The 25,006-nt window shown below is 43.5% G+C and overlaps 1 protein-coding gene across 5 annotated transcripts; it reads left to right on the forward strand.

Moving 5' to 3' along the window:
* The first annotated feature begins 7,093 nt into the window (after positions 1-7,093).
* On the forward strand, positions 7,094-13,197 carry LOC125982019 (uncharacterized). Of its 5 annotated transcripts, none has more exons than XM_049742192.2 (7): positions 7,094-7,332; positions 7,510-7,854; positions 8,036-8,293; positions 8,592-8,682; positions 8,740-8,797; positions 8,920-9,050; positions 13,038-13,197. In XM_049742192.2, the coding sequence occupies exons 1-7, from the start codon at positions 7,287-7,289 to the stop codon at positions 13,120-13,122; spliced, it is 1,014 nt and encodes a 337-aa protein (XP_049598149.1). In that variant the 5' UTR covers positions 7,094-7,286; the 3' UTR covers positions 13,123-13,197. The 5 variants fall into 5 exon arrangements, with proteins under 5 accessions (XP_049598149.1, XP_049598158.1, XP_049598167.1 ...); XM_049742201.2 differs by having other exon boundaries at positions 8,743-8,797; XM_049742210.2 differs by lacking the exon at positions 13,038-13,197 and adding an exon at positions 9,147-9,310 and having other exon boundaries at positions 7,097-7,332.
* The last annotated feature ends 11,809 nt before the right edge of the window (positions 13,198-25,006 follow it).

Genomic DNA, 25,006 nt, shown 5'->3' on the forward strand with positions numbered 1-25,006 from the left:
GGGAATAATCAAACTCATCATGGGCACACAGGAAGGGAGGGGCGAGCACACTGACAGAAACCAAGACAACCGACACATAGTGGAACGGCTGGGGATAAGACGTGACACTTTCATGTCAGTGTGACTATAATACAGTTGCAGAAATACACAACCAAAACCAAAAAATACTCCCATTACCAAATGAAATGTTTTTTTTTTAAAAAATGATATTTGTAGTGCATTCTCAAAGGATGACATAATTCACTTTATCAAATGTGTGTTCTGTTTTATGTTATACATTAACTTTATAGTTGCGGTCCCTTTAAGAGTTCCAGTGAGGTTTACCGTTGCCAGCTTTTTGTGTCATGTGCATGGCGATGTTTTTTTTGTCAGTTAATAAACACGCCTCACAGAGTCTGAATGTGAGAAGTTTTCAGCTCGTTTTTATGCCCATAATACAACTTCTACATATTATTATTTCTTTTTATTTTGCCACAGTGGCTATTTTTGGGTTGAGAGCACTCATCACTAGTAATTACAGATTTTAATTGAATTGTTAAAAAAATCTTTATCTTTCCGAGATCTAATTTTGATTCACATTTCTGACTGAGAAACAAACATCCCTTCGTAAAGAGATGGGTATAGTAGTGATAAAAACCTCAAGAATGAGCAAATGCAAGAGAAAAGAGCATGGAGAGTTCTTTTGATGTTCTTTACAGCACATCACAAAGTCAACTCAAAGGGTTTGTTAAAAATTCACGACATGAACACACGTAGAAAATAAGCAATGAACTTTAAGAAATAAAGATCAAGTGATTTCATGCATGCTCAGATTTCAAAGAATCAACGTGACTGGAGGAGAAAAGAATAGAGGAAGAAAAATCATCTCATTCCGTCTCTCAGAGATTGCAGACTAATTATCCACTCGCTGACACAGAGTGTTCCATTGGAATGGAACCAATGAAGAAATTGAAACAGGTGCTATGGGTTATTTTAACGTTTCGAAAAAAAATAGACAAGCACTCAGCTTGTATTCAGTGAAGAAGCCTGTCTGAGTTATAAATAAATTCTCCATGCCATTGGGAGTGTAACAGAAAAAGTCTGACTTTGCAGTTCTGCATCGAAATGCCACTTCAAAAGAAGCAGAGGATTTGTGCACAATGTGCAAAGGCCATGACAAAATACTATTGGCAGGTCAGTGAAAAACAACAATTGGGAGAATGTTGCCACCACATAGGTTAACCTCTTATTCCCCCCAATTTGCCACACATTTGCTGGTCCACATTTTGTTTATCTGGCAATGGACACTCACATATTAAGTCACAAACTTTACAACATAAAGACTTTATCTACCCCATTGAAAGACCAATTATTCATTCTGCCTTTAACATCAAAACATTTAATGGTTAATTTGATGTAAACCTGAGTGTGTAAATTTTGACACGCCAAGCCTTTCAACCAAACTCCATATGAAATGTTAGATAACACAATCTATATAAGAGTATCCAGGTAATACATACGTATATGTTTAAATGTAGACAAAACCGGGGTAATTGACACTTGGATAGTGCCATCCGTTTGCTGTTCTCTATTTCCCCATCTGCTTCTCCTTTAGACATTTGTTGTTCAATATTCACAAATGTAATTCACTGAATTTGAAATAATTTTCAGCTCAAGTCAAACAATGCGCCCGTAAGCCCGTGGTGGATAAACCTCAGGAGCACATGAATAAATCAATGCAGAGCGGGAGAAAACGAGGAAACGGGAGGAGGTGGACCGGCTGAAGAAAGGGGTGGAACAAACTCAAGTTCTTTCACCCCTCAGGTCTCCGCGCTCCCCCCCAAAATTTAATCGGCTTAAACCGCAGTACTGCCGTGAATTTTTTCGCATGAGCCCAACTGTGCCCATCCAAATCTTACTAGCAACAGCGGATAGAAGTGGAAATCAATGCCATACAGCATCTGACTAATGAGATTTCCTCTTTTGTATTGTGTGTCAAGAGGGTCCAGACATGTGTAATTGCGTCCTTGAGCGTGTGTCTGCATTTACTATGCCTTGTGTGCGTGTGTATATTTGGAGGGAGGATAGTGGTGGGTGGTAATCGTCTGACATTTCCTCACAGCTGGGGGGCGTCTTGGGTATGCCCGAGGGTGCAAAATAATGTGTATGAGCGGCGGGGATGGGGTAGGAGAGCGAGAAGGGGGCAAGAAAAGACAAAAAAGCCCTGAGGCTTGCAACCATGGTGGTATTGCAGCTGTTATTAGTAGTCATCTCTCATCTCTTTTTATGTTGTCTTCAGCAAAGGTGTATTTAAATTATCACAGTGAGCACATATACAGATATACAGTACAATGAGAGGCAACAAGTGGGATGGGGACATCCATCCATCCATCCATCCATCCATCCATCCATCCATCCATCCATCCATCCATCCATCCATCCATCCATCCATCCATCCATCCATCCATCTTCTGAATCACTTCTTCTCACAAGGGTAATGGGCGTGTTGGAGCCTATCCCAGTTGTCTCCGTGCAGTAGGCGGGGACACCCTGATCTGGTTGCCAGCCAATCGCACACAAAGACAAACAACACATTCACACTCACAATCACACTTATGGGCATTTAAATTGCTCAATGCAATTGTTTTGGAATGTGAGCGGAAACCGGAGTAATAGGAGGAACCCCACAAGGGCTTGTGCATTCTGCCATTTGGAGACGATAAAGCAAATGTCAGTTATTGAATGGTACACAATAATTAGAAAAGGAAAACAAACAACAAAAGTCAGTGTTAAATATCAACACCGCTTATCCTGCTCAGGGTCGCAGGGGGGGCTGGTGCCTATCCCAGCCGACAGGCGAAAGTCAGACTCCACCCTGAACTGGGAATGAGCTACCACAGCTTTATATAAATAAATAAATAAATAAATAAATAAATAAATAAATAAATAAAAAAGATCAATATATGGAACGCTGTGGTGATTGCAGTGTTGTCTTTAATTATATTAAAAAAATCAATATATTTGACCACTTTTAATTTGTTTTTCCAGCTTTAACACACAGAATTTAAGGCTACATTTCCTACATTTCCAGTATGTGATCCACCCCCTCCTATATGTACCGTAATTTTCGGACTATAAGTCGCGTTTTTTTTTTTTTTTTATAGTTTGGGTGGGGGGGCGACTTATACTCAGGAGCGACTTATACATGTTTTTTTTCACACATTTTTACTTGATCATTAACACATCACTTACTTACAAGTATAGTTGACCACTTCACATGTTATTTTTAGTATAGTTGATTACTTTACATGCTTTTATATCTTTATCTTGAACAAAAAATCAAATAAAGCAATTAACATTTTAAAGCACCATATGGCTGGTGCGAGTTATACTCCGGAGCGACTTATAGTCCGAAAATTACGGTATGTGCATGTGGCCCACATTTCAAAATGCTTGGATACACCTGGTCAGCGACTTCCAAAGTACGAAGACTGCACTGTAATTCCTTCAGTGTTGCATGTACAAATGTCCTCAAGTAAATTGCCCGATATTTTTACTTTTTGATTAGTTATTTTCTTTGTGCTCTGCAGTGCTGTCTTTTCCTATTCGTATAACAATGAGAAGGTTTACTGAACAAATTACAGTGCCAACAGTAAAAGTGAAATGTGAATCTTGCCCAGTCTTTTTAAATCAATCCTCCACATCCACAAAGGTGTAACTTTCAATTTAGAATAACAAATTTGTCATCAAAACTCAAAGCAGTGTAAATTAGAGCTTCCCTGCAGAGTAAACTGTGATATCGACAACCTGACTAAGAAATTCCACTCTGTTATGCTTCCATACACAGTGACACAAAGACTTGTCGTTCTGATGCCATGACGATATGACACAAATATTTACTTTTAAGAGATGTAATAACAATTGACTTTTGCAGGGGACGCAGGATGTTTTGCTATTTGTTTTCTGTTTTCAGAAAAGTACTTACTGTTTTGCAGATTTCAATTCTGATCTGAGTGATGTGCCAACGCAACTGTAATACCCTGTAAATACAAAACACACGATGAAAATGGCACGTTATTTTTCAACTGGTTTTGTCCATGGGACCGCCATTATAACCAAGAGGATGCTCTGGGACCACTGCTTAGGCGGAATCTTATTTTATTTTGCACCAAAGGAAGTTAGACCTAATAAGCTATTCATTTGTATTTGTATGTCTATTTTTTGGAATCTCAGCTAGTTTTGACATAATTTGGACAGGTAAATAATTCACAAAATTAGCTGGAAAATCAATTATGTTTAAAGAACGAATACATTTTAGTTTTAAAAATGTTACAATTATGTTCCATCTCCAATTTCACAGACCAGCTGCAATACCGCCACAAACCACCACATGAGCGAAGATCACCCGTTGAAAATCCCTTATCTAGAGTAGCAAATGTCAGACACGTTACGTTTCCATAATATCAAAGAAATTACGATACTTTGTTCATCTCTTGAATATGAGCAGAAACCTTTTGTAATGAGTAAAAAGTTATTTAAGCTGGCTGTGCAATTTATAAACTTGTTGAAAGTCAAAAGCACAGCACAGGGTAGTGCCAGAGTAGATAGACCGATACAAGGACAGATAGACGGCCGGACAGCTGGACAGACATACAGACAGATAGATAGATATTGAAATTCTCCATTAAAGACATAATCAATGATTTATTTTTCTTGTGCTTGACCTCTTGACTCTAGGGAGAACTTGACTCATTTGTTTACTGGATTAACAACGTTTGCCATGTTGACCTTTTCAATTCCCACTAATAACTCTAGCTAAATCCTTCGGAGACATTCCAGCCTTAAGCGTTTTAATGAGATAACTAATTCCAAGATGGCATTTTTGCACCAACACAGGCTTTTCGTTCCCAATCTGAATCTCTTCTGGAGATGAGGCTGTTTCTATTTTTGGCCAACACTGAATGAATTTGTTAGTTTCTTTTTAAATTTACGGGCATGACAATGCCGTAGTGGTTTCTTCAATATAAATGAATAGCAAATTGTTTATAACTAATAAAATTACCAAGTCAGTAGTGGTGCATTAAGTATGTTGAGTACAGTCTGGTGAGAGACGTATACAACAAGCTTCAGCTACTGGTCTAATGCCACATACTGTATGGTGAGGTTCCCCACCCAGAAAACCAACAAGCATTATTCCGCCCCTGAGCTCCTGCAACTGTGTAACAACATGTGCCCAACTGCAAACACCTCTCCATGATGTAGAGAGTCAGCCGAGCATCATGTGCTCAAATATGCCAAAATAATATTCTGTACTTTGCCCTTGACCGCCAGTGGTAGCCACAGTTTGTCTATGCGTGTGTCTTGTTTATGCTATGTGAGCATGCATTTATGCACACTTTAATGCATCTCTGTGTTTATCCACCTTCTAAATGACAGCTTTTAAGGGCAATTGGGGGACATTGGAAAGTATTTCCAAGTAAATGAACACAGGAATAATGATGATACTAAAAAGTGTTGTGTTGTGTATGTGTGTCAGTGCATGGGGTCCCTTGCACATTCTTCAGTCCCCCTCTGGGCAGACTGCAGCTTTCAAAGTAACATTGGGGATGACAGAAGGAAAAGTGTCATACCAATTAGGTTGCAGAGAGTGAAAGAGGTAGCTGCGATAGAGAGAGGAATTTAAAGGAAAGGGTTGTGAGCAAGGCGCAAGTGAGAAAGTGGGGAGAAAAAATAATGGCCTTACACTGTCAAGGTGGATGCTGGGCTAAACAGAAGGAAAGGAAGAGGCAACACTATTGGGACAAACAAGTCAGCAAGGACAAGAGAAATAATTCAAATTGGTCTCTCTCCCTTCAGGGGCACTAGCACCTTATTGGGGAAAAACGTAACGCAGCATAGAGGCCCCACATTTCTTAAAAAAAAGGTTTGTGTGTGTGTGACGATGATTGTGTATGCTTGTTATGTGCATTATGCGTCAATTTTAAGGTAGTGATTTTCACCATTTGAGACTAAAATTCAAACAAAGATCTAACTATACTACTTGTACTTGCATAGCCCCTAAGGGGGAAACAAGTGCGGAAAAAAAAGTTTTTACATATTTTTGCAAGATAGCGCAAAACCTATGCACTTCCGCGCCAGTTTGGCCCTCTGCGTCAGATATTTATTGTATGTTTTGTTAAACATTTGCACAGCAAACACAGATGAATTGCACCTCCACTCATTTCTGCTATGGCGACTGCAAAGAAAATGAGGAAATTTGACATTGAAGGCCGTCGCCTTCAAGAGAAATGGGAATTACAATACTTCTTCATAGAAAATCAAGACAATTGTGTTTGTCTAATTTGTAAATAGATGGTTGCCTTGTTTAAGGATTTCAACCTAAAGAGACAGTATCAGACTAAACACGCTAACACATACGACAAGCTAACAGGGAGTGACCGCGCTGATAAACTAAAGCAGCTCCAAGCTAAACTGGCATCACCGTAGCGATTATTCACGCGGGGCTGTGAGTCAAAAGTAAATATTACTATAGCAAGCGACAAAGTGGCCATGTTAATACTGTTGATGTTATGAACCTGTAGACGTGACACAAACTATTACTTTCTGAAAGATTTTATAAATCACAAGAGCAAAATTCACTTGTTTTAAGTTTTAATAATAACAACAGACAACTTTACATTACTTATATAACTCTCGTTTAAAATGTTCATGAGGCTATAATAATCTTAAAGTCATGTAAATTTAAGGTATTTCAAACAGTTTGTTCAATGTTATCGAACTCTTCAGATATGAATGAAAGGCAGAATTTGTGTTAGGTTAGGTTAGGTTAGGGGGTTAATATTTTCCTTGGTGTCAGTCCCCTTTTTGAACATTTACCACTAGTCTAGTCTTTTTATTGAAAACAAAACTGCATTTTGTCCGGTCATGACTTGGTCATCAAAGGGTCATCATTAGTTTGCCACTTGTCATTGGCATCACAGAAAAAGGGAAGGTCATGGTTGTCGATGAAAACAACAGCGCCAAAGTGAAAGCTCCCCGGCAACGAAACTCCACCCCTCGAATGTTACCATTGATCATTGTGTCAATAACAACAACAAAAGTACAATTCAAAATAACCAGAGTAAACATGAGTCTCTCCGTGCAATTCGTCATTACGTCTGCGCTGAGCATACACTTGAGGTTTTGGTTCCCCGATTGACTTTGAATCTCATTTTCTTCCCTGCTCGGATCAACCCAAAAGAAAAGAGGAAATTCAACTTCTTCGTCTCACTTTTGTTCATTGCTAAATCATTTCCTTCTCACTCGCCATGCTTCTTGCACTTGCAAAGGTGTCGGCCTTGCTGCTTCTGGCAGGTGAGTGAACGCCATCGCACACTAACGTCAGTGTGTGTGTGTGTGTGTGTGTGTGTGCGTGCGTGCGTGCGTGTCACCATGTCGGTTACAAATATACTGTGATGTCATGCTACCTGGACATGATACGGCTACAAATAAAATCCTACATAGAAAAGGTTTTGTGGCTTTAATTGTCAGGTTCGGCACTTGCGGAGGAGCGGGTGCGCTACTCGCCGGTCAAGTGCGCGGTGCGCGGCTCCACCGTGACGTTGCGGTGCTCCTTCACCGCCATCATGCCAGTGGTTCGGGTGGTGTGGTGCGTCAATCACCCCATTTGTCATAGAACCACGCCGTCCGTGTACGACAGCAAAAAACCCAACAAAAACAAGCGCTTCGTGTACTTGGGGGACTACAACAGCAACTGCACGCTGAAGATCCGCGAAATCCTCAGCGAAGACAACACCACCTTCCGATTCCGGATGGAAGCTGAAAAAGATGCCGGACATTTCACCGGCCAAACGGGCGTGGCCGTCAGCGTTCTTGGTAGGACCAACACGTCGCTTGAGTTTTTGCTGCACACATCATAAAGAATGACTTGGGGGTGTCCCAGCCTAACAGTTTCAAGCTCTGACTGTTTGTCGTATGGGGTATGGGTCTCGGGGAGCCTGTAAACGCGCCACTGGCCAAACGTGAAGCCGAGTGTAGCATCCGGTCTCTCTCCTAGATGCCGAGCCGATGAGGGTGCAGAGCTCCGCCCCCGGTCCCGTGAGCGTGGGCGCCGCCGTGACGTTGAACTGCACGTTCCGTTGCTCCTTCCACGATCTGGACGTGCACTGGCATAAAGACGGGCACCGCTTGCCGGAGTCCGGCCCCACCCTCCGGCTGACGGCCGAACGGTCGGCCAACTACACTTGCAGCCTGGCCCTCCTTCCAAATACCATGTCGCCACCCTTCAGGCTGAACGTGGCAAAACTGCACACAAGTACTTTAATTACTCTTGGATTCTTCAACTCTTTTTCTGTTCTTGTTTTTCTTCAGTTTTTTTACACTCACATGCAACAATCATGCACACACAAACACGCACCGACTCACAAATTCACACGCAAATAAATAAAGTACAAAAGCGCACACTACAGTGGAAAGAATGCACACGCTTACACACCGGCCCCTGAGGCAAATGTGTTTCACACACACACGGCTGTTTTGCCTTCGTTATGTTTTCACACATAAGAAACTTGCAAAGTCACCGACGTGTCCATTTGCTTTTGGTGACTTTCCAGATGGACATTTTGGTTTGACGCTCAGCGTCTCCTTGGGCCTACTGATGGCGCTGATCCTCATCGTTGCCATCGTCTTGTTCCTCAACAAACGGTGCGTCCCCGTACTAGCGGTTAGTCTTTGCACAGTTAGCATGTGTTGACATTCCAGCAGGAAGCGTCGGCAGACGTCTCCTCACGATGGCAAACGAGTCAACAAGGAGCGTGAAGTGAGTTTGCCGGCATCCCATCATGCACCTCGGGCACAACTTTCCACCTTGTGTGTGTGTGTGTGTGTGTGTGTGTGTGTGTGTGTGTGTGTGCGTGCATGTGTGCGCGCGTGTGTGTGTAGAGGTGTGAACATGTGTACTGTAAGACGCAACCAATTGGTGACCGAGGCGGTCCAGATGCAGAGGAAGCGGGCCGGAGTGCAGACGAACTCAGTTATGCCACTGTACAGTTCAAACCAAAGGCCGTCAACAGGTGCCACACAGCCACACACACACACGCACGCACACGCACACACAGACACACACACACACACACAGTGTTGCTATTGAAGCATTGTTGTCGTTTGAGGCCGGTGGAGACCAAGGAGGACGTGGTCTACGGGTCCGTAGCGCGTCTGTCCCCGTGAACGCTCAGCAGAAGGAAGCCACGTTGACCCATGTGGCATCACACGAACGCTCCAAGTGATGTCGCACTTTCTCACGTTTCAATAAAGTCGGAGCAAATGCCACAAAGTCGTCTCTTGTGTGACCTGACATCATTTCTGTCAGGTCTAAGCATCATCAGGCATTTATTAAACACTGAAACAGAGAAAAAAAGACAACCAGTAATTATTTTTACTCGCGACGAGAACGGCAGAGTGCTTCAGTTACAATCTCTAAACTGCTCTGAAGCCCACTGTTCTGCTTCCTCTCTTTTTATTCTTTAGGATGCCCTGGTTACATAGGCGTTGTTGCTCTAAAGGGTGTGGGGGCAAAAACTGCAGCAGCAGTAACGCTGTTACACCAAAAATAGATCTTGACCCATTGACACCTCCTTGGCTGCGATTGATTAGTCATCTCGAACTAACGAGCACCATTTTCCTGTGGAACAATGCAACTACAACTTTCTTTTGTTTAGCTTTTTTTCTTGCCAAGCTATCTAGTACAACACACAATAATATTGAGTAAATATGGAATAACTTATTTATAATTAAACAATTTCCCATTGCGTCCAGCTGCCCTGCTCCTTGCCGCGTGTCGCAACAAACTTTTCTTGGCTTCCGTTAACGTAATCAAAACAGGAAGTGGAAGACAACTTCTTGCAAAGAAGCCTTCCGCTAGATTCTCGGAAAGGTGATTTGTCAACTTTCACCTTAAGAGAAAAGACCCAAACTGCCCAGTAAAACGAGTCCAACTCAAGCTTGGGCCAATATTGTCAAAATGGATGGCACATCCTTCCGCTGACCTGCCGAGCACAAAAGGATCACAGGACACAAAACATTTCCAACCTATTTTCACTTGTAGTTGGCAGAAGTTTAAAAAAAAAAAAAAAACAGGTGCCTGAGAACTTTCAGTTCCGTATTTTTTCGCATTATAAGTCGCTCCCGAGTACAAGTCTCACCAGCCATAAAATGCATATCAAAGAGGAAAAATACATATATAAGTCGCACTGGAGTACAAGTTGCATTTTTGGGGGAAATTTATTTGATAAAATCCAACACCAAGAACCGACATGTCATCTTGAAAGGCAAAAGACATATAAGTCGCACTGGAGTATAAGTCGCATTTTGGGGGGAAATTTATTTGATAAAGCCCAACACCAAGAACAGACATGTCATCTTGAAAGGCAATTTCAAATAAAAATAGAATAGAGGCAACAACAGGCTGATACGATATGCCAACGTTACATAACACATAAACAACCAACTGAATGTGCCTGACGTAACATTTTAAGAGTTATTCAGATAACTTTCTTTGCATTGCAGCATTTTCTTGGTTCCGTATAGCTATAAATTAAATGTGTATATCTACGAAACCGTAGCAACACAAACGAAAGTTTTTGCAGCACAAACCAGCACAAACAAAGCACAAACGAACGGTACCATTTTGGGTCCATTTGGAAGTAAATGGTGGGCTGAGTGACGTCATCGCTATAAATTAAATGTGTAATATCCACGAAACCGTAGCAGCACAAACAAAAGTTTTTGCAGCACAAATCAGCACAAACGAAGCACAAACGAACGGTACCATTTTGGGTTCATTTGGAGCAGATGGGGGGCTGGGTGAACTCTGGATGACCTATTAAATAATCTTTCATAACTAAAAAAACGTTGCGGCACAAACAAAAAAAAATTACGGCACAAACCAGCACAAACGTAGCACAAACGAAACAGACTCTTAACCTTACATTTTGCGTGGAGTGGTGGGCCAGCTTCACGCAGGTCAACTACCATACATTTCAAAAGAACCAGAATAAATATGAGTCTCTCCGTGCGATTCGTCATTACGTCTGCGCTGAGCATACACTTGAGGTTTTGGTTCCCCGATTGACTTTGAATCTCATTTTCTTCCCTGCTCGGATCAACCCAAAAGAAAAGAGGAAATTCAACTTCTTCGTCTCACTTTTGTTCATTGCTAAATCATTTCCTTCTCACTCGCCATGCTTCTTGCACACGCTAAGGTGTCGGCCTTGCTGCTTCTGGCAGGTGAGTGAACGCCATCGCACACTAACGTCAGTGTGTGTGTGTGTGTGTGTGTGTGTGTGTGCGTGTGTGTGTGTGTGTGTGTGTGTGTGTGTGTGTGTGTGTGTGTGTGTGTGTGTGTGTGTGTGTGTGTGTGTGTGTGCGCGTGCGTGTGCGTATGTGCGCGCGTGTGTGTGTGTGTACAAATGTGCAAATGTGCTGTGATGTCATGCTACCTGGACATGATACGGCTACAAATAAAATCCTACATAGAAAAGGTTTTGTGGCTTTAATTCTCAGGTTCGGCACTTGCGGTGGAGCGGGTGCGCTACTCCCCGGTAGAGTGCGCAGTGCGCGGCTCCACCGTGACGTTGCCGTGCTCCTTCACCACCATCATGCCAGTGGTTCGGGTGGTGTGGTGCGTCAATCACCCCATTTGTCATGGAACCGTGCCGTCCGTGTACGACAGCAAAAAACCCAACAAAAACAAGCGCTTCGTGTACTTGGGGGACTACAACAGCAACTGCACGCTGAAGATCCGCGAAATCCTCAGCGAAGACAACACCACCTTCCGATTCCGGATGGAAGCTGAAATAGTTGACGGACATTACACTGGCTCAACGGGCGTGGCCGTCAGCGTTCTTGGTAGGACCAACACGTCGCTTGAGTTTTTGCTGCACACATCGTAAAGAATGACTTGGGGGTGTCCCAGCCTAACAGTTTCAAGCTCTGACTTTTTGTCGTATGGGGTATGGGTCTCGGGGAGCCTGTAAACGCGCCACTGGCCAAACGTGAAGCCGAGTGTAGCATCCGGTCTCTCTCCTAGATGCCGAGCCGATGAGGGTGCAGAGCTCCGCCCCCGGTCCCGTGAGCGTGGGCGCCGCCGTGACGTTGAACTGCACGTTCCGTTGCTCCTTCCACGATCTGGACGTGCACTGGCATAAAGACGGGCACCGCTTGCCGGAGTCCGGCCCCACCCTCCGGCTGATGGCCGAACGGTCGGCCAACTACACTTGCAGCCTGGCCCTCCCAAATACCATGTCGCCACCCTTCAGGCTGAACGTGGCAAAACTGCACACAAGTACTTTAATTACTCTTGGATTCTTCAACTCTTTTTCTGTTCTTGTTTTTCTTCAGTGTTTTTACACTCACATGCAACAATCATGCACACACAAACACGCACCGACTCACAAATTCACACGCAAATAAATAAAGTACAAAAGCGCACACTACAGTGGAAAGAATGCACACGCTTACACACAGGCCCCTGAGGCAAATGTGTTTCACACACACACGGCTGTTTTGCCTTCGTTATGTTTTCACACATGAGAAACTTGCAAAGTCACCGACGTGTCCATTTGCTTTTGGTGACTTTCCAGATGGACATTTTGTTTTGAGGCTCAGCGTCTCCTTGGGCCTACTGATGGCGCTGATCCTCACCGTTGCCATCGTCTTGTTCCTCAACAAACGGTGCGTCCCCGTACTAGCGGTTAGTCTTTGCACAGTTAGCATGTGTTGACATTCCAGCAGGAAGCGTCGGCAGGCGTCTCCTCACGATGGCAAATGAGTCAACAAGGAGCGTGAGGTGAGTTTGCCGGCATCCCATCATGCACCTCGGGCACAACTTTCCACCTTGTACCAAAGGCGGTCAACAGGTGCCACACAGCCGCGCACGCGCACACGCACACGCACACGCACACGCACATGCGCACGCGCACACACACACACACACACACACACACACACACACACACACACACACACACAGTGTTGCTATTGAAGCATTGTTGTCGTTTGAGGCCGGTGGAGACCAAGGAGGACGTGGTCTACGGGGCCGTAGCGCGTCTGCCCCCGGGAACGCACAGCAGAAGGAAGCCACGTTGACCCATGTGGCATCACACGAACGCTCCAAGTGATGTCGCACTTTCTCACGTTTCAATAAAGTCGGAGCAAATGCCACACTGTCGTCTCTTGTGTGACCTGACATCATTTCTGTCAGGTCTAAGCATCATCAGACATTTATTAAACACTGAAACAGAGAAAAAAAGACAACCAGTAATTATTTTCACTCGCGAGGAGAACGGCAGAGTGCTTCAGTTACAATCTCTAAACCGCTCTGAAGCCCACTGTTCTGCTTCCTCTCTTTTTATTCTTTAGGATGCCCTGGTTACATAGGCGTTGCTGCGCTAAAGGGTGGGGGGGAACTGCAGCAGCAGTAACGCTGTTACACCAAAAACTGAGCACTTTCAGTTCCGTATTTTTTCGCATTATAAGTCGCTCCCGAGTACAAGTCTCACCAGCCATAAAATGCATATCAAAGAGGAAAAATACATGTTAATACTGTTGATGTTATGAACCTGTAGACGTGACAAACTATTACTTTCTGAAAGATATTGTAACTGACAAGAGCAAAACTCACTTGTTTTAAGTTTTAATAACAGACAACTTTGCATTACTTATAACTCCTATTTATAATATTAATGAGGCTATAATAATTTTAAACTCATGTAAATTTAAGGTATTTCATACAGTCTGTTCAATGTTATCAGTTGTTCACATCTGCCCGAGTGGCTTATATTTGGTTATTTTGTCATTTAAAAAATAAAGACAATTGGGACAATGAAATTTGTTTCATAACAGTGTGTATTTGCATGAAATTTTTGAAAACGATGTCTGAAAAAACTATTGGCCTCCGGGCCCCTTCACTTGATCAGGACACGCCTGACTTAAAAGAACCGGAATGCACATCACTACTCGCTATGGCATCCCGTAGCAGCGAGGGAGAACGGCAATAAGCCCCGGTCCTGCGTTTTTCCCGAGTCCGGCCCCGCCCTCAAGCTGACGGCGGTATAGTCGAAACCTACGACGACATCGTGTGCTGAGCAAGCCGGTCTAGTGCGAAGCAAGTCGGTCGCGGTACTGGTTGTGTCTTTTGGGTTTTTCCAGTTGCTGTCAGTCATGGGCGAAGCACTTGTGACATTGCAAACAGAGCAGAGAGACAGGATCCACGTACTGGACAATTTCTTTGCATTGCACCATTTTCTTGGTTCCGTATAGCTATAAATTAAATGTGTAATATCTTCGAAACCGTAGCAACACAAACGAAAGTTTTTGCAGCACAAACCAGCACAAACAAAGCACAAACGAACGGTACCATTTTGGGTCCATTTGGAAGTAAATGGTGGGCTGAGTGACGTCATCGCTATAAATTAAATGTGTAATATCTACGAAACCGTAGCAGCACAAACGAAAGTTTTTGCAGCACAAATCAGCACAAACGAAGCACAAACGAACGGTACCATTTTGGGTTCATTTGGAGCAGATGGGGGGGGCTGGGTGAACTCTGGATGACTTATTAAATAATCTTTCATAACTAAAAAAATGTTGCGGCACAAACAAAAAAAATAATTACGGCACAAACCAGCACAAACGTAGCACAAACGAAACAGACTCTTAACCTTACATTTTGCGTGGAGTGGTGGGCCAGCTTCACGCAGGTCAACTACCATGCATTTCAAAAGAACCAGAGTAAATATGAGTCTCTCCGTGCGATTCATCATTACGTCTGCGCTGAGTGTACACTTGAGGTTTTTGTTCCCCGATTGACTTTGAATTTCATTTTCTTCCCAGCTCGGATAAACCCAAAAGAGGAAATTCAACTTCCCCCTCTCGCTTTTCTTTATTGCTAAATCATTTCCTTCTCATCTTGTTGTCCCTTCACACATTCAGTGCCTCCCCAGTCATGAACCTCACCGCACGACACTGTGTGCAAGTGCTGAGAGATTGCAAAGGCTGTTCAAAGTTGTCACTGTGTAAATCTCAACGAATGATCTCAGAAGGTAGAAAAGTTTAATCGAATTCCTCCAGGTGCTGCGATTATACAATTACGTCACAGTCTTAACAGCAGGACTGCCAAACAAGGCATTGGGTGTGGCCAAACGGTTTCACAAATCCGCCATCTTTTTCTCTCTCGCATGAGTCTGTGAACAGTGATAACACACCATTGTGATACGTTAATCTGAAGTCGTGGTTCTGCAGGTTCGTCATCTTCACTGCCCTCTCGCTCTGGGTCAGATTCTGGCTCGAACATGTACGGTTGGATGGACAAGTCTTCTGCTGTTGACGTCTTTTAGTCAATCAGAAAAGATTGTGCGCCGCAAGATAACCGTACCTCTGCTAACAAACTACAAATATGTCCAACCGGAGTGGAGGCCCACACGTTGCGACCTGGAGAGGGCAGGGTGTGAAGTATCTCATTTTCATTTAACGAGACTGCATCAAAACGACTTGTTCTCAGAAGCTACTCAGAACAGGGGTAAAAGAGGGGCCTGTAATTCGATAAAAACAAGGAATTCAGACAAAACATATGCTGTTCCACTTTATGTAGACCACAACTGAATGATTAAAATATAAAAAGGTTTATAAGCATGATATGTGTTATGTCAGACATGTATTATTACACCCATCCATCCATCCATCCATCCATCCATCCATCCATCCATCCATCCATCCATCCATCCATCCATCCATCCATCCATCCATCCATCCATCCATCCATCCATCCATCCATCCATCCATCCATCCATCCATCCATCTTCTTCCGCTTATCCGGGGTCGGGTCGCGGGGGCAGCAGCTTTAGGAGGGACTCCCAGACTTCCCTCTCCCCAGCCACTTCATCCAGCTCATCCCGGGGGATCCCAAGGCGTTCCCAGGCCAGCTGAGAGACATAGTCTCTCCAGCGCGTCCTGGGTCGTCCCCGGGGTCTCCTACCGGTGGGACATGCCAGGAACACCTCCCCAGGGAGGCATCCAGGAGGCATCCTGATAAGATGGCCGAGCCACCTCATCTGGCTCCTCTCAACATGGAGGAGTAGCGACTCTACTCCAAGTCTTTCCCGGATGACCAAGCTTCTCACCCTAACTCTAAGGGAGAGCCCGGACATCCTGCGGACAAAACTCATTTCGGCCGCTTGTATCCGGGATCTCGTTCTTTCGGTCACGAGCTATGGGTCGTGACCGAAAGAACGAGATCCCTTCTCTTACCCTGTCCATAGGTGAGGGTAGGAGCGTAAATCGACCGGTAAATTGAGAGCTTTGCCTTTTGGCTCAGCTCTCTCTTCACCACAACGGACCGGTACAGGATCCGCATTACAGCCGACGCTGCACCGATCCGCCTGTCGATCTCGCGCTCCGTACAGGGTCCGCATTAATGCCGACGCTGCACCGATCCGCCTGTCGATCTCGCGCTCCATCCTCCCCTCACTCGTGAACAAGACTCCAAGATACATGAACTCCTCCACTTGGGTCAGGATCTCATCCCCGATCCGGAGAGGGCATTCCACCCTTTTCCGATCGAGGACCATGGACTCGGATTTGGAGGTGCTGACCCTCATCCCGACCGCTTCACACTCGGCTGTGAACCGTTCCAGGGAGAGCTGGAGATCACGGCCTGAAGAAGCCAACAACACCACATCATCTGCAAAAAGCAGAGACGCGATGCTGAGGTCCCCAAACCGGACTCCCTCAACGCCTCGGCTGCGCCTAGAAATTCTGTCCATAAAAATTATGACAGAATCGGTGACAAAGGGCAGCCTTGGCGGAGTCCAACCCTCACTGGGAACGAATCAGACTGCAGACCAGACTCTGGCATCGGTGATATAGGGACCGAACCGCCCTTATCAGTTGGCTCGGCACGCCGTACTCCCGAAGCACCCTCCACAGAACCTCCCGAGGGACACGGTCGAACGCCTTCTCCAAGTCCACAAAACACATGTGGACTGGTTGGGCGAACTCTCATGCACCCTCGAGGATCCTGCCGAGGGTGTAGAGCTGGTCCACTGTTCCACGGCCAGGACGAAAGCCACACTGCTCCTCCTGAATCCGAGGTTCGACCTCCCGACGGACCCTTCTCTCCAGCACCCCTGAATAGACCTTACCGGGGAGGCTGAGGAGTGTGATTCCCCTGTAATTGGAACACACCCTCCGGTCCCCCTTCTTAAAGAGGGGAACCACCACCCCAGTCTTCCAATCCAGAGGCACTGTCCCCGATGTCCACGCAATGCTGTAGAGGCGCGTCAGCCATGACAGCCCCACAACATCCAGAGCCTTTAAGAACTCTGGGCAGATCTCATCCACCCCCGGGGCCTTGCCACCGAGGAGTTTTTTAACTACCTCAGTGACTTCGACCCCAGAGATTGGAGAATCCGCCTCAGAGTCTCCAGGCCCTATTATTATTTTTTTTAAATGTGTACAGCCAAAGTTGTGTCTGAAAAATTAACATTCAATGTTATAAACTGACTGTTTCCCAACAGAATAGAGTGTCCAAGCTGGGTTATGAAATTGAAAAAGTAAGGGTCTGCTAAAATTATCAAATGGGTGTTTAACCTACCTCAAATGTGATACTACTTATTTTTCGAGAATGGGCAATTCATTGTATACATAGTCATTACATGGAACTACAAATACTGCATAATTGTTTTCAAGGGAAAGATCGGTACAGTCGACACCAAGATATGAAGGCCTCAAGACAGCCTGTGAGATGGTCATGTTGTTTGTTTGTTACATTTTGAGCGGAGAAGATGATTAGCCTCACAGCGTCGGAGTATTTTTGATGAGAACCCAAAGACAGCTGGAATAGGCTCCGGCACACCCGTAATAAGCGATTTGAATAATGAATAGATTCCATTTTGAGGTAAACCTAAATCATCATACAAGCTGCAATTTTGTTTTATTTTCTTTATGGTTTCATATTGAAATATTGCACGAGTGTAATAAGCTTTATATTCAATTAGTGAACAATTTATGATCACATTACTTATAATTGTGAATATTTTTTAAAGTTATATGAGCTTGTTTTAAAAGATTGTCTTCTTCAACACACTTTAACACAAATTCCATTGTATAGGTTGTTGACATCCATCCATCCATCCATCCATCCATCCATCCATCCATCCATCCATCCATCCATCCATCCATCCATCCATCCATCCATCCATCCATCCATCCATCCATCCATCCATCCATCCATCCATCCATTATCTGAAAGGCTTTTCCTCATGAGAGTCGAGGGAATGCTGGAGCCTATCCCAGCTGACTTCGGGCACGAGGCAGGGGACACAGGGGAAGTGGTTGCCAGCCAATCGCAGGCCACACACAGACAAACAACCATTCGTACTCACAACTACGGACAATTTGGAGTGCTCAATCGGCCTATCGTACATGATTTTGGAATGTGGGAGTACACAGAGGAAACCCACACAAGCACATTAAGACCATTCAAACTCCATATAGGAAGCCCGGAGGCGGAATCAAACACTGGAACTCTGAACTGTGAGGCGTATATGCTAACCAGTGCGCCATCGTGCCGCCATCTCGTGAACATTTTTAGAGAAAAAAAAGCAGATTAGTATTCAATTCTTAGAAGAAAAAAACAGATTAGTATTCCATTTCTTTCTCACCAACATCTTACACGGTTCTCATCTGAGATCTTTGATCGTGTCTTCAAAGGAGAACGTCATCAAAGTCTATCAAGTCAGAGATGAATTGGAAAAACAGAGTGAGTGGGAGAAAGATTGATGCAAACGCCTCTGGGATATAGCGCAACGGCAAGCAGTAATGGCTCACTAATGACTACCGTATTTTCCGGACTATAAGTCGCTCCGGAGTATAAGTCGCACCAGCCATAAAATGCCCCAAAAAGTGAAAAAAAACATATATAAGTCGCTCCGGAGTATAAGTCGCATTTTGGGGGCAATTTATTCGACAAAATCCCACACCAAAAACAGTCATGAACGAGCAACAACAGACTAAACGATAGCAACAACAGGCTAAACGATAGGTATGCTAACGTGACAAACACAAACAAAGAGCTGAGAACGGGCCTGACGTAACATATAGAGTGATTAAGGACACCTATTACATGAATAACATGTTTATAAAACCATCAGTGTCACTCCAATTCATTAAATAGCAACAACAGGCTAAACGATAGGTATGCTAACGTGACAAACTCAAAGAGCTGAGAACGGGCCTGACATAACATATAGAGTGATTAAGGACAACTATTACATGAATAACATGTTTATAAAACCATCGGTGTCACTCCAATTCATTAAATAGCAACAACAGGCTAAACGATAGGTATGCTAACGTGACAAACACAAACAAAGAGCTGAGAACGGGCCTGACGTAACATATAGAGTGATTAAGGACAACTATTACATGAATAACATGTTTATAAAACCATCGGTGTCACTCCAATTCATTAAATCCATCGATCGTTCTTTGTCAACAATGGGTGCGCACGGCTGAGGGCGCTTGCGCTTCAAAATATTCCACAGGCTCATATAACGATAGATAAACTATATTTTAAATAACTATAATACAAGCCAATAATATTATCAAACCATCCGTGCACTTTAATTCCATTAAATCCATCGATCAAATTCCTCGTCCTTTGTCAACATCGCCGCGCGTGCGCCCTGACGTCAGCCTCGTCTTTATTCCACAGATCTACTATATAACTATATTGTAGCGTTAACAAAGTACAAGGATAGACGTAGGTTTGGTAAACGGCTCTTTATTAAACAAAACAAACTTCCAAGCGTGTGGCGGCGTGGACTTCCAGACAGACCGGGCGTGCGTAATGGCCATGTCCGAGCCCCGCGCACCGTTCGCGGACAGCCACTCGGCCGAGCGTCGGCCCCCGACTCAGTAGAGACCGGGCGTGCGTAAAAGCCATAATAGTTTTTCAAACCTTCTATGTCACTCCAAATCCTTAATTCCTTCAAACTCTTTGTCCTCCGTGTCACTTAGAAATGATCACCGCTAATGATGGTAGTCCTTGTGTGGGCACGTTTGTATGTAAACAACCGGCGCGCCGCGCTACTGACGTCACTTGAAATAGTAATCCATTGGTACATCACGGTTCTCCAAACTTTCTTTCTGCTGCTCGATTACTGTTTTCAGCTGCATATTTTACAACTTGAAGTTTGTAACCTGCAAAATATGAGTTTCTTTTTGGTGCCATTTTTCTTAAGCCCACCCAGTTGATGAGTCACGGCCAACGGTAAAATTTAGAGCGCCCTCATCCAGTTTCGTCTGAAAATATAATTTTTTTTGGTTGTTTTATCAAAGTCAAAGTCTGCTTTATCGTCGATATATTTTTTTATATACTAAGACACACAAAGAGATTGAAATTACATTTCCACTATCCCTCGGTGAGATAGTACACATATGCATACAAGCAACACAAAAAAAACCAAGAAGGCACTAACAATGAATAAATAAGAGTATTGAATAAATGATAAATAAACAAATAATAAAAAATAATAATAATAAATATAAGAGGAGCAAAAATGGAGCAAGTGTACATACAGCAGACAGTGGACTTGGATATGGTGCTTTAAAGTGTTAATTGCTTTATTTGATGTTTTCTCTATTTTTTATGTTTTGAATATGTTCAAGATAAAGAAATAAAAGCATGTGAAGTGATCAACTATACTAAAAATAACATGGGAAGTGGTCAACTATACTTGTAAGTGATGTCTTAATGATCAAGTAAAAATTTGTGAAAAAAAAACATATATAAGTCGCTCCTGAGTATAAGTCGCCCCCCCACCCAAACTATGAAAAAAACCGCGACTTATAGTCCGGAAATTACGGTAATTAGGACCCTGGTCAGCACCAATGCAGAAGCTGAAGTTTTTGGATAGGTTACCTCGAAAGCATAGATGGGGAATTTCATTCAGATGATTTGAGTTGCCAATATTAGCACTTGAGACTTGGTTGACTAATACTTATTTGACATTGTTCTTAGAGTTGATTTTCTGTGCATGCAGTTTTTCACAAGCTGGGCAACCCAATTTTGATTGTTTTCTTATTCAATCAGGAGGAAGAACTCTTAAGAAGACAACTTTAACATCTTACCGTATTTGCCGGTGTACAGGTCGACTCGGTGTATAAGTCGACCCCTAAAATTCGACGGAAATTTACGATTTTATGATATATCCTTTGTATAAGTCGAGCTCAATTGTTGCATTATATTAATCTTCAAAATTCAATATGCGAAGTTTATTGACGAAATGTGTTCAAATTCCGGGAGGCCGTGCGCATGCGGCTGTTTATAAGCACCGCGGAGGAGATTGCGAGCCTCATTCGACTTCCAGCGGCCGGCGAGCTCGCGCACGCCGCCCGGCACCAACGGGAGGCCGGAAATAGCTCCAAGCCGAGCGGATCGGCACTTCATAAGCACCGCGGAGGAGATCACGGCGCCTCATTTGACTTCCAGCGGCCGGCGAGCTCGCGCACCCGCCCGGCACATCCGGGAGGCCGTGCGCACGCGCCAAGTGGCCGAAAATAGCCCCCGCCGAGCGGATCGGCTGTTTATAAGCACCGCGGAGGAGATCGCGGCGCCTCATTCGACTTCCAGCGGGCCGCGCACTCGCGCACGCCGCCCGGTTCAAATTTTCTAAGTGCAACGCACAATGAGATGCATGAGAAACGGCCTTGGTTACCATCACATTTGAAGCGATGAATACGAAGTTAAATTTTATGACTCGGTGTATAAGTCGAGGTCGATTTTTTTCGGTCGATTTTGGATCGAAAAAGGTCGACCAATACACCGGCAAATACGGTACTTCATTATTTACTAGAAAGTCATGTTACTTATGTTAATTTTTATAACAAAGTTCAATTCATAGATTTGATTATAAATGCAAGATAAACGTTCTCAGATAATTGCTGAAAAGTTAAAAAATAGAACTATATAGTACAGAATTGTGGGGAGACAGTGTTAAACTTTTTTGACGATAGTTTCTGTGTGTGTGTGTGCGTGTGCGTGTGCGTGTGCGTGTGCGTGTGCGTGTGCGTGTGCGTGTGTGTGTGTGTGTGTGTGTGTGTGTGTGTGTGCGTGTGCGTGTGTCTAAAACACACCCAGTGACATATACTCAGACATCTAGCTTTGAGTCCCCCTACGACAGACTGAATGTGATGATCTATATTTCAGTTTGGCTTGTTAAAAGTAACATTTCAAATATCTTTAACTATAGTCTTTCTATTCTGGATTGGCATTTCAAATATCTGCAACATCATTTTACGATGTAGAGCAAAAGACATCACTTTTGACATTCATATGTACGAGGCTTGTCAATACGGATATCTACAATTTTAGGACAAACCAATCCTTTTGGAATTGATTATCCTATTGATTATCGATTACTCGAGTCCCCCCACAACACATGGTGCACGCACACAATATTCTTAGATTAGTTATGTTTAGCTTTCAAATGTTAAATCTGCCACCATGATGGAGAAGTGAAACATTTGCCTTTGCAGGGACACTCTTAAAGAAGGTTTAATCACACCTGCACTCTTTGGTCCTTTTTAAACAGACACATGCTGTTCCAAACTTTTATGCAGGTGTGAATACACAAAAACGAAGCATGGTGCAGCTCAGACAACTACATCGAGAACCACCTTTTGTGGTAGTCTCGGTCTGCTTTCAATTGGGCTCGGAGCGGTTCGCTAAAGGTCTAAATATGAATCACTGAATCAGAACTTAATACAGGATACAGTACGTGTAACGTTTGGGCTGAACAAGCCAACCTAACCCGGCATTGGATATATTAGACAATAGTGAATATTGATCATACCTGATGTTTTGTCTTTTAACTACACCGTGACCGGCATGATGTAGGTCCTCTACATTCAATTTAAGGGTTCCAAGAGGATTTTGCATCGATTGAGGAGTCTGCTATCGTATCGTATTCTTCTCTTTTCCGAATGGATATCCAATCGTACTGGTTTATTGTTTCCCACTCTATTTGATATGAGAACAAACAGAGAAGAGATTATTTTTTATAGAATCTAGTATGATTCACTGACACCATCTCTGACTTTGCCTACTCATAATAGGGGGAAAAAGGACAAATTTACATGTAATTTTTGCACAGCAGCCCATTGCATTATTCCTGTTCGCCATGCTGAAATATGATTGCCATGTCACCCCAGGCTTCCAAGCTCACCGTTGGCTTAATACAGGAGGGAGAAACAGCAAAAATGGAATGAGAGGGAGAAAGAGTAATAGTAATGGATCCATCTGCATGTGAATGAATCTCACCATGGGTGATCTCTTTTGCATGGTGAAATGAATGATCAGGAGAGCAGACAAGAGTGTGTGCTCCATGTAAAAAGGAAAGACTCTCCCACAAGCAAGAGATCTCTTTAGACTTTACCCTTCATACTCAGATTTATATCAAAGTCACTCGCCTTTTAATGGAAGTCATGCACTGTACATATCTGCTTGTCTAAATATCATTATTTCCGAGACTTTCAGGCACTTCGTGAAAGGCTGTAATGAGAGAAGAATCCAGTCGACTTACTGAAGTATATTAAGTATGTGAATTTCATACAATGGACGATAGACTTGACTGATTCAGAAGAGATGTACCTAATAGGTGGAAGAAATTTAGCACTGCATTTTTAAGACCTCAATTTCTTACTTCATTACTGTCATTATTTCATTGTCATTTCATGTCATGACTATTGCCTTCCTCTTCAGTACCTGGCTTGCACACACTATGTCCAGAATTTTGTCTTTTGGAGGAAAGGGAAACACAAAACATTTAATTTCTTGAGTTTTTCAAATGTCACTTTGAATGTTAGATGTTTCAATAAGCTCCACTCAAAGGTAGTTAGTTGTTGGTAACAAAACATTTAATTCCTTGTTTTTTTCAAACGTCATTTTACATGTTAAACATTTCAATAGCTTTACTTGAAGGTAGTTGTCAGTAACTTGATGTGTCAAAAATATATGTTCCAAAATAGGTTCAAAAATATACATATGACTAAAAAAGAGCCTGACTTTCTTACAAGAAAGGTTTTCAGTGTATTTACTTTTATTTATTATTGGTTTTCTGTCAGACAGGGGCATCCTGCCTGACAGTAGCTCTTACAGTTTAGCTCTCACATTTAGCTGTTTACAAAGTCTAATAAGCCCGTCCCTGAGGCAGGCATTGCAGCTGCAGAGGAGGAGATTGCATTTAGCTCTATTGTGAGCCTTGTGGTCCCGTCATCATATCTGACAGGCACTATGACAAGTCCTATCTGCCAGCTGGCTGATAAGTGCAGCTCAAGTTGTGCTCAGGTCCGCCTCAATCCAATCTTAGACTGCGGACTGAGTGAGTGGCATCATGGCTATCCTGGCTCGACCTTCCAAGCAATTGATGCAAAGCAAATTAACCATAGTTATTGCATAATGCAGCAGATAGGTGTTCCATGGGCTTGACCTGTGCTGGGCCTAAATCTGATAATGAATGTTGGTTAAAAAAAAAAAAGTTAACGGGCTAACAATGCCTATCATATGAGCGACCAGATGCACAGTGTTGTCCCACCTCCAAGCACCAGTGACATAAGTTTGGATAACATTTTTCAACTCTTCAGTTATTTTGAATCTTCTATGAATCTTTTCATGGCACCCTCCAAGTCTTCGCTTGTGATTATATATAAGCAAACCATTGTGTGTATTGATCGCAGGGCTTTTCGCCTCAAGTTGTTACGTCAAACGCCAACAACACATAAGGTGCTAAATTGGCCAAAATACTTTAAAATGGTATGGGGGGCCTGAAAATCATTTAGAAACAAGAAACAAAACGTATGATTCAGGCAGGCCTTGAGTCGCCGAAAGGGGCTGTGGTCTGTGATATTCTCCTGGTGAAGGTGGCTCATCGAGATGGTTTCACACAACACTATCTTCAGTAAACAGCCACAG

Source organism: Syngnathus scovelli, chromosome 1 (genome assembly GCF_024217435.2).
Source record: "Syngnathus scovelli strain Florida chromosome 1, RoL_Ssco_1.2, whole genome shotgun sequence".
Taxonomy (NCBI): Eukaryota; Metazoa; Chordata; class Actinopteri; order Syngnathiformes; family Syngnathidae; genus Syngnathus; species Syngnathus scovelli.